Raw genomic sequence first — 17,182 nt, 5'->3', positions numbered from 1 at the left:
TTACTACAGATAACTATTTTCAGGAGGTAGTTGTCCAGAATTTGTGACATTCACATAATTGTTGTACCTATCAGTCCTACTCCGCTCACTCCTTCCTTTGTGAACTGCATGCTCTGCTCATCTTTGTTGGATTTGCCTCTGGTGACAGCAACTGGTAGCTTGGCTCATGGAACAGAGTGTGGAGGAGGTGGGAGACCTGTACCTCGATGTGGCTGAGAGTTTCATGGAGACCGGCGAGTATGAAGCAGCCCTCCCTCTGCTGAGTTGCCTTGTATGCTCAGAGCAGTACAACCTGGCTGCCGTGTGGCTGCGCCATGCAGGTAAATCTTTTACTTTATTAAAGAGGGTCTGTTTGTTTTGCTTGCCTTTTTATGACTTGCACTTGTTTCCACATTCCAATCTCTGCTTGTGTTTCTGGACTTGCTTTCAAAAGAAACCCAGTGGTTCAATACCAACCAAGACGTCATTAGCTTCCTCCTCATCTCCTTTCACTCTACTTCCTGCAATTCATAGTCTTTGTCTTTCACAGCTTTCAGAAAGCACATGGAAGGTTTAGTTTAGATGCTTGCATATGTTGTCATGAGGGTTTATTCATTCTTTGAGGAGGTGGGTAGACCATTTTAGGAACAACAAAGGATGGGATTGTGAGCACATTGCTTCAAATACTTTCTTCTTTTTTTTGGTCCGAAAGTATACAATTTCCCATATGTCGTATTAAGTAATAATATGTGTGCCTTGGATAGACGTTAAACTGGGTGTTCCACTTGCCAGAATTTGTAGGTGGACGTAAGATTTCCCACGGTGTCCTTCACGAAGGGTAGGTGAGTTATTGCCGGCATCTTGAAGAAATTATAAATTCCAGCTCGAACCTACATCAGGTTACATCATAGAAATCATCATATACATCATAGAAATTGAACATCAGGCTGGTTGGGCCAGCCAGTTTGTGAAAGACCTGTTCTAAACTTTATCCAGCCAACCACACGAGAAGGCGGAAATTATTGTGGCCGTGAAAAGAGGAAGAAAAAAAAAAGTCCAATCGCATAACCCAGTCCAGCCAGTAAAATTTAATTTAGCTGATCACAAAGCACATGGTAGTCAATATTCTGAGGTCACATAATGACAATTTAGGTGATCAATTTCTTTGTGTATTTGCTTCTTTATTTTATTTATTATTTAATAGGAAAATATACATTACGTGCTATATGTAATTCAGATGTGCGTAGTTTACAATTGAAGGAGTTTACAACTGAACAGTAGTACACATTCCTGTAATCTCCAAATATATTTGACAGTCTTTTGTTTTCCCGAGTGATTGGATCATTGGATGCCCATCAATAATTATCACACAGGAATGTCTGCTGAATGTGCGCAAGGTCACTGGCGTTTCAATGCCTATTGCCATTGATAAAATTCAAGCAAATCCGACTTTGAGGTTGAATTCATCTGTCCATCGGTGAGATCTAACAAATCTGTATTCTGCTTCCGCTGCAACACATTTACTGGCTTCACTCCATGGCGGGCTGTTTTCTACCCAATGTGAAATTGTGAAGATGAAAAGTTATTCTTAAAAAGTTAAATCGAATATAAAATTTCTGGAATAGAGTATTATTGTATTCAGATTTGCCTATTTGTTATGTTGTGGACACTTCATTCCTTTCCTGAAATTAACACATTCAGCTTTAAAAAGTGAAATCAAGAAATAATGAAATTTCAAACTTAGAAATAAGAGATGTGCTCAATCTAGTGTGATTATAGCGTATTTCATACTTATTCACACAGATACTTTTTGTTTCTGAAAACCTGTGAATTGTAGATTAAATGGTGATTAAAAGTGAAAAATTGTCATTTTTGAGTATATATGGTCAAACCTGACCACCAAGTCTGAATATATGCAAAGTTGAGCTTGGCATCCATCCCTATGTCGATGAACATGGTATTCCGAAGATATTTGGCATGGTTGCCAGCTTCTAAAAAAAAAAAAAAAAATCCCATGCTAAGTACTTTTTTGGCCTATTGCCTAGCCGACTACATGGAGTGCATCGTTTAATCTCTCCGCACCCTGATATAGTCTATCTTTGCAGTTTTTATCTTTCTTCGAATAGTTTCAATTGCTTGTTTTTTCTGGTGGATGCAGAATGCCTGAATTCTTTGGGGTTGACTGAACGTGCAGCGCAAAGCTACACACGGGTAGTAAAAATGGCACCCTCTCACCTGGGTGCACGAATCACACTTTCTGCTCTGCAGCAGCAACTTGGTCAACCTGACAAGGCTCTGCAAGCTCTACAGCCTCCTTCAGGCCAGGGAGTACTGGACACTGAAGATAACGTCTCAGAGGTGTGGCTTATTTGTTGCTTTGGAGAGATGTTGATCAGTAAGATGTTGAAACCATTGAACTTGTTTGCCCTTAATTTGTCTATTTTAAAACTAGGATGTTATTACCTCTGCCACCGAAGGTGGACGGAGGCTTTATTTTCTTTTTCTTTTTCGGCCTCTCTTTGCTTTCCTTGTGTTCCAGCCCCTCTCTTCTCACCGTGTGCCCTGAACACTCTCTTCTCCCCTGCATGCTGGACCCTCTCTTCTCCCCCTGCATCCCAGCCCCTCTCTTTTACCCCTCCTGCATCCCGGTCCCTCTTCTCCTGCATCCCGGTCCCTCTTCTCCTGCATCCCACCCCCTCTTTATCTTTTCCAGCACGCTGCCGCCTTTCTGCTTCTCTGAATTCCATTCCACATCCTCCCGCCTCCCCTGCTTTATGCTCTCCCATCCCCTCCCCTCTTTCATCTTTCCTGCCAAGAGTACTTCCCCATCCCTAACTTTATGGACCTCCAACATCCGAGATATTCGCTCCAATTTGAAAGATCTCTCCATCCAAGCTGCCATTAGTAAAACTGGCATTATCTGCTTAAGAATCCTTGCTCCCACAGGATGTCCCCGATTCCTTGAGGTTGGCCTCTCCCTGGGTATTGTCTGTTCTGGTTTGACAGGCCTGAACATTGTTCCAGTGGCAGAGTTGCATGTTATGTCAAGCACTACATTTCCCACTGTCCTTGTACTACCCTTCCCCCTCTTAACACATAGGAGTACGCTTGTCTGTGCTTTCCCCTCTACACTCTTGTTTGTTTGTTTATGTTCTGTACCATCTTCCTAACAGGGATGACTCTATTTACTTCTCCCTCTCTGCCAACATGCACCATCTTATAAACACCATCCCATTCTCTCTTCCTCCTATGCGGTGTTTTCAACTATCACCATGCCAATTGGTTAGGTGTTGGTACCTCTTCAACCAGTCTTTGTTGTGCAAGATCTTTCCTTGGCTAGTCTGAACTTATGACAATCTACAAGGCCTTAATTCGCAGCTTGATGGAGTACTGCTCTCCCCTCTGACCTGCTGCTACTGCCTATTACTCTTCTTGATGCCATGGAAAGCAAGGCCCTTAAAATCATTGGGATCTCCTGTAGCAGAGCTGAGTGTCTAGGCCTAATACTTCCACATCACAGAAAGATTGATGGCCTCTCTGTTTTATATTGCCTCCTTTTTGGTCTTGCACCCTCTCTTCTCTCTTGGCTCTGTCCCTCCCAGGTGTCTACGGGGCGGTCACGGTTTGCCAGTAATCCTACTCTTGATAAACTCCCAACATTTAGGTTCACTACTCATGTCCACTCATTTGTTCCATTTTTTTTTCTCTCGCCTGTGGAAACAACTTCATCTTCAGGGCTTCAAGACAGCTGCTGGACACGACCCCATCCATAATCATATCTTATACCCAAAATGTGTGTGTGTGTGTGTGTGTGTGTGTGTGTGTGTGTGTGTGTGTGTGTGTGTGTGTGTGTGTGTGTGTGTGTGTGTGTGTGTGTGTGTGTGTGTGTGCGCATGTAAGTTGTTTTGGCCTGCGAGCCCCACACGTGGGTGGGCCTCATGAGATGGAACCGAGATCTTCCGTGTGTGTGTGTGTGTGTATGTGTGTGTGTGTGTGTGTGTGTGTGTGTGTGTACACAAATGTACATAGTACCTGAATATATTTTTAATGTACTCTCAGGATATTCAATTGCTGCTTCACCGTTCCACTCTTCTACATTCTCAAGGCAAACAGTTGGAGTATCTGGACAGCTTGCTTACCATGCTGAATATTCTTTTGAAGGTATGTTCAGTACTCTCGTCGACTTACTGATAAAATGCATTGTATTCCTAGTTTTAACCTGTTGATATCGCCTACGTTTTGAAGTTGCCTTTCTTTCTCTGCTCTTGGCCACAGGGTGTGATGGTACGCATTCAGGTTTCTGTTGTTTCCCAAATGCAAGACGATGGCCAGCACCTTTTCCTGGTGAAAGAAACTGAAGAAACGACTCAGATACGACCAGAGGCAGAGCCTGTACAAGGTAAAATTAAGGCTTCTTGTTTTGATTTCTTAATTGCTCTACCGATTTAACAGGTATTTTTGTTGCAACATACTTGAAGCATGGTTAATATGCTGATCATTCATGGTAAGGATCATTCATGGCAACTTGATTCCTTAAGAAAGTTTTCATATTGTGACATGGTTTTCTATGATGAGTTGACAGTATAGTTTGTTTGAATATGACAAGGTAAGACCAGCCTTCTGGGCAAGGAAGAGTGGTGGAATCTTTTACTGAAGACCATTGGTGTCCTGTCCACATTTGGACGCCATGCTGAGGGAGAAATTTTAATAGACACTGCTCTCGAGTTTTACCTTTTCTATGACGATCGACCCAAACGGAAGGAGCTGGAGTGCTTGGGTCTGTCAGCCTCATTACTTGGGCAGGACTTCCGCAGGGCGTACAACTATATGCGGTGAGTGCAGCAGATGCCATAATAAAATAACAATGTTAACAATTAATGTTAACATTGTTTTCTTCGACAGTTTGCATTGGTGCATTTTGGTTTGGTTTGGTTTGGTATTTTTCATCTCATCTACAGCCTCATACTCTTGGACAATCTGGAAAGCTGGCAGGCATGGAATATATTTAATCACATCATTACGCACTCTCAGGACACGCGGCATCACCGTTTTTGCTTGAGACTGCTCCTCAAGCACCCGGAAAACTTGGCCCTCATTGTGCTCAATGGACACAACGCCTTTGTGGCTGGAAGTTTCAAACATGCGCTGGGTGGGTGCACAGTATCCAGACATATTGCAGAGCTAATTGAAACACTTGGAATAGCTCAGTAGTTATGACGATGTTTTTCTCCAGTAATCGGTTTCCTGGTTTGGTTGAACCGTTCAATTAACTATTTTAATGAATGAATGAATGAATGATCGTTTTAAGGCCATTTTCCCTGCTAGAGCGGGGGTTAGCCTTGCAGGCCCCATGACAATCATGGTTCCCTGTTTGAGGCAATGTTTTTATGACCGGATGCCCTTCCTGATGCCAACCCTTAGTCGCCTCTTACGATGCGCAGGGATACGGTGTACCTATTCTAAACCGGGGTACACACCGTGATCATTCATCCCAGCAAGCTGGTACTCAATTTGCCGACCTCGGAAGGATGACGGGCTGAGTCAACCCCCCTGGCGTTAATTCAGCGATCGCCGGGATTCGAACCCAGGATCCTAGGATCCAAAGCCGGCACCCTAACCGCTAAGCCAACACCAGGCTCAATTAACTATTTTAATAACAAATGATAATCTTAAAATAGATATTGTTTTCATTATGTCAGACAATTACCCATTTATGATATTGTATAAAGTGGACTAACCTGCGAGGCATCCCAAAAAGACAGCATAATTTGTCCCACGTGTTTCCACCACGTGATATGACTGTCTCATGGATTGAATGTTCTTGCAGCTCAGTATATGCAAGCTCTCAGAATGCGGCCCGAAGACCCTCTTTTCTGCCTAAGTATTGGCATCACCTTCGTCCACATGGCCTCACAGAAGTTTGCTGACAAACGGCACTCGCTGCTCGTGCAGGTTGGCTTGCCGTTTCCTCGAGATGCTTTGGGATTTTGCATATGTGGTGGATTTCTGATAATTGACGCATTTCGCATTCGTTTTCCTACAGCTGGTTGCGAGTGAGCTGAAGGAAAATCTTAAGAATAACTTTAAAATGGGTGGATAAGAAATAATGGTGATTTCCTGTTTTTTGTTCAATTCACTTATTCTTTAAGTATTGCATGAAATGAGAATTTAAACTAGATATCTGTGATCACCAAGGGTAGGCCTCTGGCTGCTTACCCTTTGTGATTGCCCACAACCTACCCCACTACCCCAGGCCCATGATCCAACGATGGTATATTTTGATTGGACCACCATATGACATTGACCTTCTACATTTAGGGATAGAGGTTAAATTAAGAAAAAAGAGATGAAAATCTGACGGAGCCACGTCAGGGCTGGTGATCTTTTGTGGTGGTACTCCATTGACCGTCTAAGTCTCAGGACCATAATGGTGCACCCAGCTCATCTCCAATCATCTCGAGTCATCTCATCTCCAGTCAGTCATCCCAACTCTCATCTCCAGTGCTTCATGCTTCACAGTATTGACATCGTCGTACTGCACTCTGCCATCTTGGCTAACACAGATATCTAGGGTCAGAATCACGAAACTTTGTACATCGTGGTGGGAAGAAGTAATGTGCAGACTGTGCTTTGCTTCATTCCAATATTTCATTCAATGCTTTCATCTCTCTCCTACCTCTTATCAATAACCAATCCCATTATGACCACAGGTGCTTCTACATGTTTATCACATGACAAATTGTTAGCTCATCTGGAACGAAGTTCAGGGAAGCTTATGCGATGGCACGTCATCCGTCCGTTCGTCAGTCCGTAAACACTTGAAACTTCTTCTCCGAAATTGCAACATTGCAACAATTGCAACAGCTGATGGGATTGCAACAAAATTTGGCACAAATGATATTTGTTATGTTGTGACTAAAGTTTGTTCACGGCATTTAAAGATTTGGGGTCTAGGGGGGCCAATTGGGGATCAAAGTGGATCCAGGTTTGACCACCCCTCCTCCAAAAATAGGAATTTGCTTTTTCCTCTGAAACGGCACACACTATTTTGATGAAACTTTACCACAACCTTCATCACCCATGATGTACCAAAGTTTGTTCAAGGCATTAAAAAATTTGTGGTCTGATGAGGTACACTTTGTGGTCTGAGTGGGAGGTGGGAGAGGTGGTTGCCCCCAAAATAGGTATTTTTTGTTTGTTTGTTTAAAGTCTTATGATTATGTTAGTATTATTCTACATGCTGCCCTGTCTTCTAGCAACCATTGAAATTGGTTTAAAATACCTTCAGTCAGTGTAGTATACTGTTTATTCTTCCAGGTGAGCGCCGGGGGTATTGATTCTATGTTTATTTTTGTACTTGTATTATATCAGCATTTCAAGTTGCTAAGACAGGTTAAAATAGTTTTATCAATACAAATATTGGTCCCAATACACTCTTTTGCTTTGTATTACTAGATATTGTAGAATTTCCCATTGTTTTTCATTTTAATCCGTTGCTTTGCACATTGTGCAGGGCTTTTCATTTCTCATCCGGTACCTTGAAATCAGAGGATCTGGACAAGAAACCTATTACAACGTCGGGAGAGCGCTTCACCAGATGGGTTTGGCCCACTTGGCCATACACTACTACCAGAAGGCACTGTCCTGCCCACCACTGAAGTTGCCTGTAAGTAACCCAACAGTACTCCATAATACCTAGTCCTACCATGCCATATCCCAGTCATGGACCTTATACTTGTTTTGCATGAAAGAATGTCCTTTTAGACCAAAGCCTCATTGGGTTAAAGCGGGTTGCCCATCTTTAAAGCGGGTTGGTTAAAGCGGGTTGCCAGGTTGCACATCAAATGCACATTTGACACCATAAGAAACTATCCAGCAGTCTGTTAACACTGACCACTGGACGGATAGACCAAACTGGCTGTTACTCCCATGAATTGCATCAATTAATGGTGGATTTGCATGCGGGAATTGCAAGAAGCACACGAGAACCTTAACTCTGATTTAACAGTGTTTATTCCCCACCACAATAACGGGAAGAATGATCACGACTGCAGGTTGACGGGGGGAGAAAAGGGAAAACACGTAATTCACAATAAATAATTATTTACAAGAGAAATAAAGAACTCTAAAGGTTTCACACACACCAGAATCGAGCACAGATGGAAAAGGGAATGAAAAACTGGTAAGGCCTTGTCTCCTTTGGAGCATCCATGCAGATGGACGTCAAACACACCAATGATTTTCAGGGCATCTCTTAATAGGGGTAGAAAGATTTTCAGGTTATCTCTATCTTTATTAGCAAAATGGCCAAAAATTGAACCTCCACCCACTTCCTCTAGATGTCCCACATGATCTAGATGTCCCTTTGCTTTCTTCACTTATGTCCTATATTATCACAACTTCCTTTCTATTGTCTCTCCATTCTGCTATCCTCATTTATGTTTATTACACTCACTTATTTATGAAATAGCAAAATCTAAATGAAGCAGATTTAAATATATATATTTGGGTCTCCAAAATCTACGCTTCTGGATCAATGAAAAGATGCGGGGTACTAGAATGGCACTCGATAATACGCATACCTCAGCCAGGCTGAACAGTTTACATTTTGTACACCAATGATAGGTCGGATCTGCATCCAGATGTTCACCAAAATCTAATAATTTCGTCGTTGTCACCTGCCCAACCTGTCCACCAAGTTTTGTCTGAATCCGTCCATAACTCTTTGAGATATCCTGCGCACAAACAGCCAAACAGGGGTAAAACCATAACCTCCATCTACCTTCAGTAGCGGAGGTAAACTTGACAACATCCTGACAGTGGAACGACTGCAAGAAAGAGGGTTAAGTTATGGAGGATTAATGGGGTTAGAAAAGAACGTTTAGTGGTGCTGGTGCACCACCTTCTTGAAGAAAAAAAGGAAGAGTGAGAACAGCTCCCAAAGGCAGTACTACAAACAGTGAAAAGAGAAACAAATTAATGTAGATGAGTGGAAAGATGAGTGATTTATTGATGGCCATCCTTTGTTTTCATCAAAAGCTGTTGTTACTGTATCACCATCATAAACGTTTAATATTACTGTTTATTAACTGTAAATTATTTGTTTTAGGGTGTGGACACTGATCAATTGGACCTGCGCAGAGAGATCGCTTACAACCTTGCGCTGATTTACCAGAGCAGCGGAAACCACGAGATGGCACGTCTGCTCATCATCACGCATTGCACCATTTAAGGCTGTAAATAGGGGATATTAGTCCATTATTTTGTCAAAGTTTGCCGTTTCAGGTAAACTTCGCTTTTTACTCAAATACATAACTATGTGGTTTGTACTTATCATAAAGAGTGCTGTATGGTTTATATTTCATAAACTGTTTTACTATTGTGTAAAAAATAAAATAAAATAAGAATGTTGCATTGTACATAAACTTTTAAAATGTCTTTTCAAAATTACTTGTCTTCATTGGCTTTTCATCGTTCTCTAGAATCTAGTCATCAAAGAAGAATGCCATGGCGCCCACGTGACTATAAATTTCTGAGACACAACCTGTCACTACTCCTGGTATATAGGGACCTATGGTAAATGGCAGGGTGAAAAGGAAGAGAGGAAGTGCAAGAGCAACAGAGCAGGTTTTTAGCTCACCTAGAACGAAATTCAGGGCAGCTGATGCAATGGCACGTCGTCCGTCAGGCAGTTCGTCCGTCCGTCCGTCTGTAATCACTTGAAACTTCTTCTCCGAAACCGCTGATGGGATTGCAACAAAATTTGGCACAAATGATATTTGTTGTGTTGTGACTGATGTTTGTTCACGGCATTTTAAAAATCGGGCCTTGATGGGGTGTATGAGGGGTGTTGTCCCCAAAAATTGGTATTTGCTTTTTTTTCTCAGAATATAAACATGCATTTCTGATGAAACTTGACTACAACCTTAATCACCCGTGTTGAACCAAAGTTTGTTCACAGCATTAAAAAAAATCAGGCTGTGAGGAGTCCACTGGGGGGTTGCCCCCCAAAATAGGTATTTGCTCTTTTCTCTGAAACTACATGCACAATTTCAATGAAACTTCACCACAACTTTCATCTCCTGTGATGTGCCAATGTTTGTTCAGGCCATTAGAAAAATTAGGGTCTGAGGAGGTATACAGGATGGGAGTGGGGGGGGGGGGGGGTGGGGGAGGGGAGTAGGGGTTGCCCCCCAAAACAGGTATTTTGTTTGTTTGTTTGTTTAAAGTCTTATGATTATGTTAGTATGATTCTACATGCTGCCCTGTCTTCTAGAACCCATTCAAATTGGATTAAAATACCTTTAGTCAGTGTAGTATACTGTTTATTCTACCAGGTGAGCGCCAGGGGTATTGCCCCTATGTTTTGTATACTAAACCGAGGCTCTTATAAAAGCTAGCACATAGAACATATAATAAAGGGAGTCGGAGACAAGTGAGGGAGAGAGAGGGAAGCACACCAACAGGAGGGAACATAGACATCAGGAGATCTGTGGAAGAGAGAGGGCTGGGGCAGGGTACATGGGATAAACAAGATGGACACCACAAGGATTTTCAGGAAAAAAAAACGAAATTTGAAGGAGGAGGGTTTGTGGAGAATTAACGGGGGTAGAAAAGATCAAGGTTTTGGAAGAAGGAAGATATGAGATGGTGGTGAACAGCTGTTTTAAAGCCCTTTAGACCTTTTAAGACCCTTTAGGTCCCTTTAGACACCACAGCAACCCATTGGACCCTAACTACTTTTGGAAAGTACCCTTTAGACCCCTTATGAGCGTTTAAACCCCTTGTGACCCTTTTTAAACCCCTTATGACCCTTTAACCACCTTAGACCTATCGACCCTTTTGACACTTTGACTCTTTAGACCTTTTAAGGCCCTTTCAACACTTTGACCCTCACTATTATTGGAATATACCCCCTTTAGACCCCTCAAGACCTTTTTGGTCCTTTTAAGATCGTTTGACCCTTTACGGTCTTTAAGGGTTTAAGGGTCTTTTCACTGGACAAAAAACTATGGAACATTTTTCATCAATTCAGTACCTGCTCATCCGACATACTTTTCACTGCATGAATACAGTCTTGTTATCAGGCCTTTCAGTCCCAACAGACCCCTAAATTTCCATAAAATCAGACTAAAAATAAACTTTATCATCTAATGCACCCTAACTATGACTGCCTGCCATTGGGAGATGAGTGTCTGTCTCACTTGGGACTATTCATTATTACTCCCATCAGTGGTGTGTGTGGAGAAATTGGAGAAAGAGCAGTGTTTGTGATAACAGGCTAGGATAGTAGGTCCAGTAGTCAGCCCAGCAAGTGCAGCTGATTGATGACCAGAGCAGCTCAATCGTGTCAAAATGGTACCTGCTCTGCCAGGCGGGCACAGTTTAGAAGTGAGGTCCGGCTCGGTAGTTTGAATGTGGGATCAATGGAGGGGAGAGGAGTCGAGATGGTGGAGATGATGCAGAGGAGGTTGGAAGTGTTGTGTGTGCAGGAGACACTAGATGAAAAGGGGACAGGGCGAGGAGGTTGTTAGGTGGTTATAAGCTGTTGCACGTGGGTGGGGATGGAAGGAGAAATAGCGTGGGAATAATAGTATCGGAAGAGATCAGCAAGCAGGTGGTAAGTGTGGAAAGATGGGAGGGATGGATCGTAATGGCATGGGTGGTGATAAAGCAAAATGGTGTGTTTTATATCGGTATATGGGCCACAAACCATCCATCATTGATTGCTTCGTTGTTGAGAATCCATCATTGCTTCGGACATCAAATCTTTCCTCTTCTCCAATCGCTTGATCTCTGATCATCAATTTGGTTTCAGACCAGGTCACTCTACTCTGGACATGCTGCTTCTGCTGTCTCAACATTGGATGGAGGTCCTCAATGCCAAACAGGAAATTAGAGCTGTCTCCCTTGACATATCACATGCCTCCGATATGGTCTGGCATCCCGCTCTGCTCACCAAACTCTCCTCCTATGGTATCCATGGAAATCTCCACGCTTGACTTGCGGACTTCCTCTCTAGTCGTAGTCAACGTGTGGCCCTGAATGGGTTTCTCTCATCTCCCCCTTCCTGTTCAGGCTGGAGTTCCCCAAGGCAGTGTTCTAGGCCCTGTGCTTTTTCTGGTCTTCATCAATGATCTCTCTGACTCTCTTGAAAATCCTCTCTATGTCTTTGCTGATGACTCTACTCTCTGCCGCTCCATTCCTCATCCCTCAGATCGGCAGTCTGCAGCCTCCTCACTCTCTGCAGACCTGGACAAAATCACAAACTGGTCAAACAAGTGGAACATGTCTTTCAATCCAGACAAATCTCACACTCTTACTATGTCTCTCCGAAAAGACCGTCTGGACAACCCTCCCATCTACTTTCTGAAGAATCCTCTCCAAGAAGTTCTGTCGCTCAAGCTTTTGGGTCTCACCATCTGCCATGATCTTTCCTGGGAAAACCACATTTCCAATCTGGCCTCCAAAGCCAGTCGCCGACAGGGCATCCTCCGTCGTGCGAAGTCCTTCCTTGGCACGCCTGAGCTCCTCACCACATACAAGGCTTTCATCCGCAGCTCAATGAAATACTGTTCCTCCCTCTGGGCTGGTGCTCATGTCTCACACCTCGCTCCTGCTTCACACTTGAAACCAAAGCTTTCAGAATCATTGGAATCTCCCGTGATGAAGCTAACTCCGAGGGCCTTTCACTTGCTCACCGCAGGCAGATTGGTGGTATTTCTGTCTTCTATCGACTCCTCTCCGGCCTTGCTCCCCCATCTCTCTCTGGGCTCTGTCCACAAAATATTCCTACAGGTCGCACAAGATCTGCCAGCAACCCTCTTATGGTTAAACTGCCAAAATCAAGACTCTCTGCTCACCTTCACTCCTTTATTCCTCTTTTCTCCCGCCTCTGGAACAAACTCCCTCACTCCCTCTTCCATCCCACTCCTCCCTCCAGGTCTGTAAAACAGCTGTTCACCACCATCTCTTATCTTCCCCCATCCAAAACCTTGATCTTTTCTAGCCCTGCTAATTCACCCCAGATCTACTTTTTTGAAATACCAACTTCTTTCCTGGAAGTCCTTGCAGTGTCCTTGTTTTATACTTCTCCCCCCCACTTCTCCCTTTCCACGCCTCCTCCCCCCAAGCCCTCTCCCTCCCACAGATCTCCCGATGTCCCTGCTCCCAAATGTTGTGTTTGTGTGCTTCCCCCTTCTCTCCCCATCTTCTCTACCGCTCCCCTTATTATATGTTTTATGTGTCTGTTTGATTTTTTTTTTTGTGTGATAAATGTTAGCTCTTTCACGAGCCTCAAACCTGTATACAAAAAAAACCAAAAACAAAACCGGGAAGGACTGTGGTGGTGAACCAGGAATTCATGAACAACTGAAGAGGATGATGGGAATTGTTGCTCTGAAGGTGATGCTGTACATTGTGTGGGACTTTATTGCTCATGTGGGAGTAGCGGAGCTGGGTAAAGAGGAATGTGTTGGGGAATGAGGAAAAGAGAGGGTCGAGATCTGCTGGCAAGGAATGGGATGGCCATAGCTGGTTCATTCTTTCAAAAGCAGGAAAGCCACAATATTACCTATAGGGGGGGATAGCAGAGAATATAACTATATTTGGTGGTGGTAAGGAAACAGTTGTGGAAGGTTAAGTATTGCGAGGAGGTGGTGGGAGAGCATGTTACCACCCAGCACATGCCTATGGTGTTTATGGTACGGATGAAGAAAAGGAGGGAGGTTAAGAGCAGGGGTCGGAAGATTATTAGGTACGGGAAGTGTATGGCGAAATGTATGAGAAACTTCGCAAATAAGCGAAAAGTTTGGAAGAGGAGTGGAAGAAGTACGGAGAGGCGTTTTGGTGAATTTCAGAAGTGTTGTGTGAAAGGATATCAGGAAATGGTGCATCAGCGAGGGATAGAAACAAGGTTTGATGGACGAAGGAAGTAGCCAAGGCAGTTGGTAAAAAGGAGGTTGAGAATAGGAAAGAGAAGATCAATGATAGAGGGATGTAGCCGGATGCAGAGTTGCTACACCTGTAGGGGCAGAAGAAGAAAGCGGCAAGGAGAGCTGTGGATAAGGTGAGGAATGATATGGGCGAGGAGGTGTACAACAAGTTGGAAAAGCATGATCCATAAATTGGCTCGTGACAGGGATGAAGATAATAAGGACATCAAGGTGGGGGTGATTAAGGATGGTGGCGGGAGGCCAGTGACAGAGAGGGGCACAGTATTGAAGGTGTGGGAAGGATAGTTCAAAGAGCTGTTGAACCGGGAAAGAAGCAACAGCGACTTGGAGTTACCAAGTTATGTGGAGGGGAAAGTGGAGCTGGTGGTCATGTAAGAGGAAGTGCGGACGGTATTGGGGATGATAAAGAAGGGCTCCAGGTATTGATGAGGTGTGTACAGAGATGATAATTGCAACTGGAGAAGTCAGAGTCAGTTGATGAAGAGGCGGTTGAATGTACTAGCGCGGATCGGCTCGCCACGCTCTCCTCACCACATGTCGCCAAAGAGGCACGGGCTTGTTTTAACTGAGGATAATGACCTGACTGAACTTGAGTTGCTGTGTTGTCATGCTTTATACCAATCATAATACAAACATTTATATTGTACAAATTTATTTTTAATCTAAAAAGGTCTAAAGCTCTAAGTCTAAATGGTCAAAGGTCCAAGCTGGTCTAATATGTCTAAAGCATCTTACGGTTAAGGGTCTTCATCGTATTTTAGGGTATTTTGGGTCCTCTGGGTCTTTTGGGTCCTCGAGGTCTTTTGGATGTTTTTGTCTTTTGGGTACATTTTTTTTTTTTTTCATGCGATACTGCCCGCCACAAAGCCAGAAGGCCACTCGAGGTGGGGGCTACACAAAGAAAACAAAAGCAGAACAACCAGCCTCTTGGATTGAAACAAGACAAATGTAAAAAGTTGTCTTCACAGAACAAAAAGGGCTGGGAGGGATTAACTAGTCTACTTCGAAACAACAGTGTCTCTACCCCCATTTTTGGTAGACTGCTGGCCAAGGCTAACGAGTTCCACCTACCCAGAGCAAGCCTGGTTTTAAGGTGCCAGACACCCGCATTTCACACCTCCGCATTTAGTTTAAAACGGGGATCGGCACGAGAAGCCATGCGGTAGGAGTTTGATTAGGAGAGGCTATCTGAGGCCAGACCATATGGGATATTTTTATGGATGAGGGAGTTGCTCAGTTCTCCACCACCACCCCGTCATTCCTAACTCTTTGACCCCAAAGGGTCTTTGGGGTATTTTGGGTCATCTGCATCTTTAAATGTCTTTGGGGCATTTGGGGTCCTGAAGGTCTTTTGGATATTTGGGGTATTTTGGGTCTTTGGGGTTTTTGGGGTCTTTTGGGTCTTCGGGTTATTTTGGATCCTCTGTGTCTTTTTGGTCTTTAGGGGCCTTGGTTGTCATAAGGGTCTTATGGGACTTAAAGGGTCTTCAAAGGTCTAAAAGGTCTCAGCAGTCTAAAGGGTGGAAAGGTATATTCCAACTGTATGTACTTAATGGACGTACATAATTAATAGATGGGATGCAACCGACATTCGAACAGTATGTAATTAATAGAAATATATAGTCACACGGACCCACGGTTTCACAGATTGTGTTTTTCGGTTTTATATATATTTGAAGAAGAAGACGTTTTGGTCACAAATATACACATACATAACCATATACATTTGCGTCTTCTCGCTGTAGACTATCTTTTGCACCAAATTTAATTCACATATTTAATGTGAGTGTGCAAAGGTTGGGATGCACTCCCCGCACTCTTTTCTTTAAATTGAATTGAATTGATCTTTCTTTGTTTTTGAATTGCCAGTGGAAGGAAAATTTTCAAGTATTATTATTTTATTTTTTTGTATACAAGATCGAGGCTCGTGAAAGAGCTAACATTAATCACACAAAAAGTCAAACCGACACATAAAACATATAATAAGGGAAGTGGTAGACAATATGGGGAGAGAGGGGGAAGGACACAAACACAACATTTGAGAGCAGGGACTTCCAGGAAAGAAGTTGGAATTTCAAAAAAAGTGGATCTAGGGTGAATTAGCGGGGGTAGAAAAGATCATGGTTTTGGATGGGGGAAGATAAGAGATGGTGGTGAACAGCTGTTTCAAAGACCTGGAGGGAGGAGTGGGAAAGTTTGTTCCAGAGGTGGGAGAAAAGAGGAATGAAAGAGTGAAGGTGAGCCGAGAGCCTAGATTTTGGCAGTTTAACCATAAGAGGGTTGCTGGCAGATCTTGTGCGACCTGTAGGAATATTAGGGGGACAGAGCACAGAGAGAGCTGGGGGAGCAAGGCCGGAGAGGAGTCGGTAGAAGACAGAAAGACCACCAACCTGCCTGCGGTGAGTGAGTGAAAGGCCCTCGGAGTTGGCTTCATCACAGGAGATTCCAATGATTCTGAAAGCTTTGGTTTCAACAGCGTGAAGCCGAGCTAGGTGTGAAACAGGAGCACCGGCCCAGAGGGGGGAACAGTATTCCATTGAGCTGCGGATGAAAGCCTTGTATGTGGTGAGGAGCTCAGGTGTGCCAAGGAAGGACTTCGCACGATGGAGGATGCCCAGTCGGCGACTGGCTTTGGAGGCCAGCTTGCAAATGCGGTTTTCCCAAGAAAGATCATGGCAGATAGTGAGACCCAAAAGCTTGAGCGACAGAACTTCTTGGAGAGGATTGTTGAGAAAGTAGATGGGAGGGTTTTCCAGTCGGTCTTTTCGGAGAGACATAGTAAGAGTGTGAGATTTGTCAGGATTGAAAGACATGTTCCACTTGTTTGACCAGTCTGTGATTTTGTCCAGGTCTGCAGAGAGTGAGGAGGCTGCAGACTGCCGATCTGAGGGATGAGGAATGGAGCGGCAGATAGTGGAGTCATCAGCAAAGAGATAGAGAGGATTTTCCAGAGAGTCGGAGAGATCATTGATGAAGACCAGAAATAGCACAGGGCCCAGAACACTACCTTGGGGAACTCCAGCCAGAACAGGAAGGGGAGATGAGAGAAATCCATTCAGGGCCACACGTTGCCTACGACCAGAGAGGAAGTCCGCAAGCCATGAGTGGAGATTTCCATGGATACCATAAGAGGAGAATTTGGTGAGCAGAGCTGGGTGCCAGGCCGTATCGAAGGCACGTGATATGTCGAGGGAGACAGCTCTGATTTCCTGTTTGGCATTGAGGACCTCCATCCATTGTTGAGATAG

The 17,182-nt window shown here is 43.8% G+C and overlaps 1 protein-coding gene across 4 annotated transcripts in view; it reads left to right on the top strand.

Moving 5' to 3' along the window:
• GTF3C3 (general transcription factor IIIC subunit 3) overlaps window positions 1-9,426 on the top strand; it is a 33,282-nt gene extending 23,856 nt beyond the window's left edge. For 2 of the 4 annotated variants that reach the window (XM_068122882.2, XM_068122881.2), the window contains exons 10-18: window positions 149-320; window positions 2,138-2,337; window positions 4,039-4,140; window positions 4,255-4,378; window positions 4,586-4,811; window positions 4,938-5,128; window positions 5,807-5,931; window positions 7,493-7,645; window positions 9,089-9,426. In XM_068122882.2, coding sequence (XP_067978983.1) covers window positions 149-320; window positions 2,138-2,337; window positions 4,039-4,140; window positions 4,255-4,378; window positions 4,586-4,811; window positions 4,938-5,128; window positions 5,807-5,931; window positions 7,493-7,645; window positions 9,089-9,211 — 1,416 coding nt within the window. In that variant the 3' untranslated portion in view covers window positions 9,212-9,426. The remainder of the gene's footprint in view (window positions 1-148; window positions 321-2,137; window positions 2,338-4,038; window positions 4,141-4,254; window positions 4,379-4,585; window positions 4,812-4,937; window positions 5,129-5,806; window positions 5,932-7,492; window positions 7,646-9,088) is intronic. The other 2 variants (XR_013624165.1, XR_013624164.1) reach the window with 2 other exon arrangements.
• Window positions 9,427-17,182: the final 7,756 nt, after the last annotated feature.

Source organism: Myxine glutinosa, chromosome 7 (genome assembly GCF_964187855.1).
Source record: "Myxine glutinosa chromosome 7, kmMyxGlut1.1, whole genome shotgun sequence".
In the NCBI taxonomy this organism is placed as follows: domain Eukaryota; kingdom Metazoa; phylum Chordata; class Myxini; order Myxiniformes; family Myxinidae; genus Myxine; species Myxine glutinosa.
The sequence above is the reverse complement of the archived record's forward strand: the minus strand, read 5'-3'. Positions and strand labels throughout refer to the sequence as shown.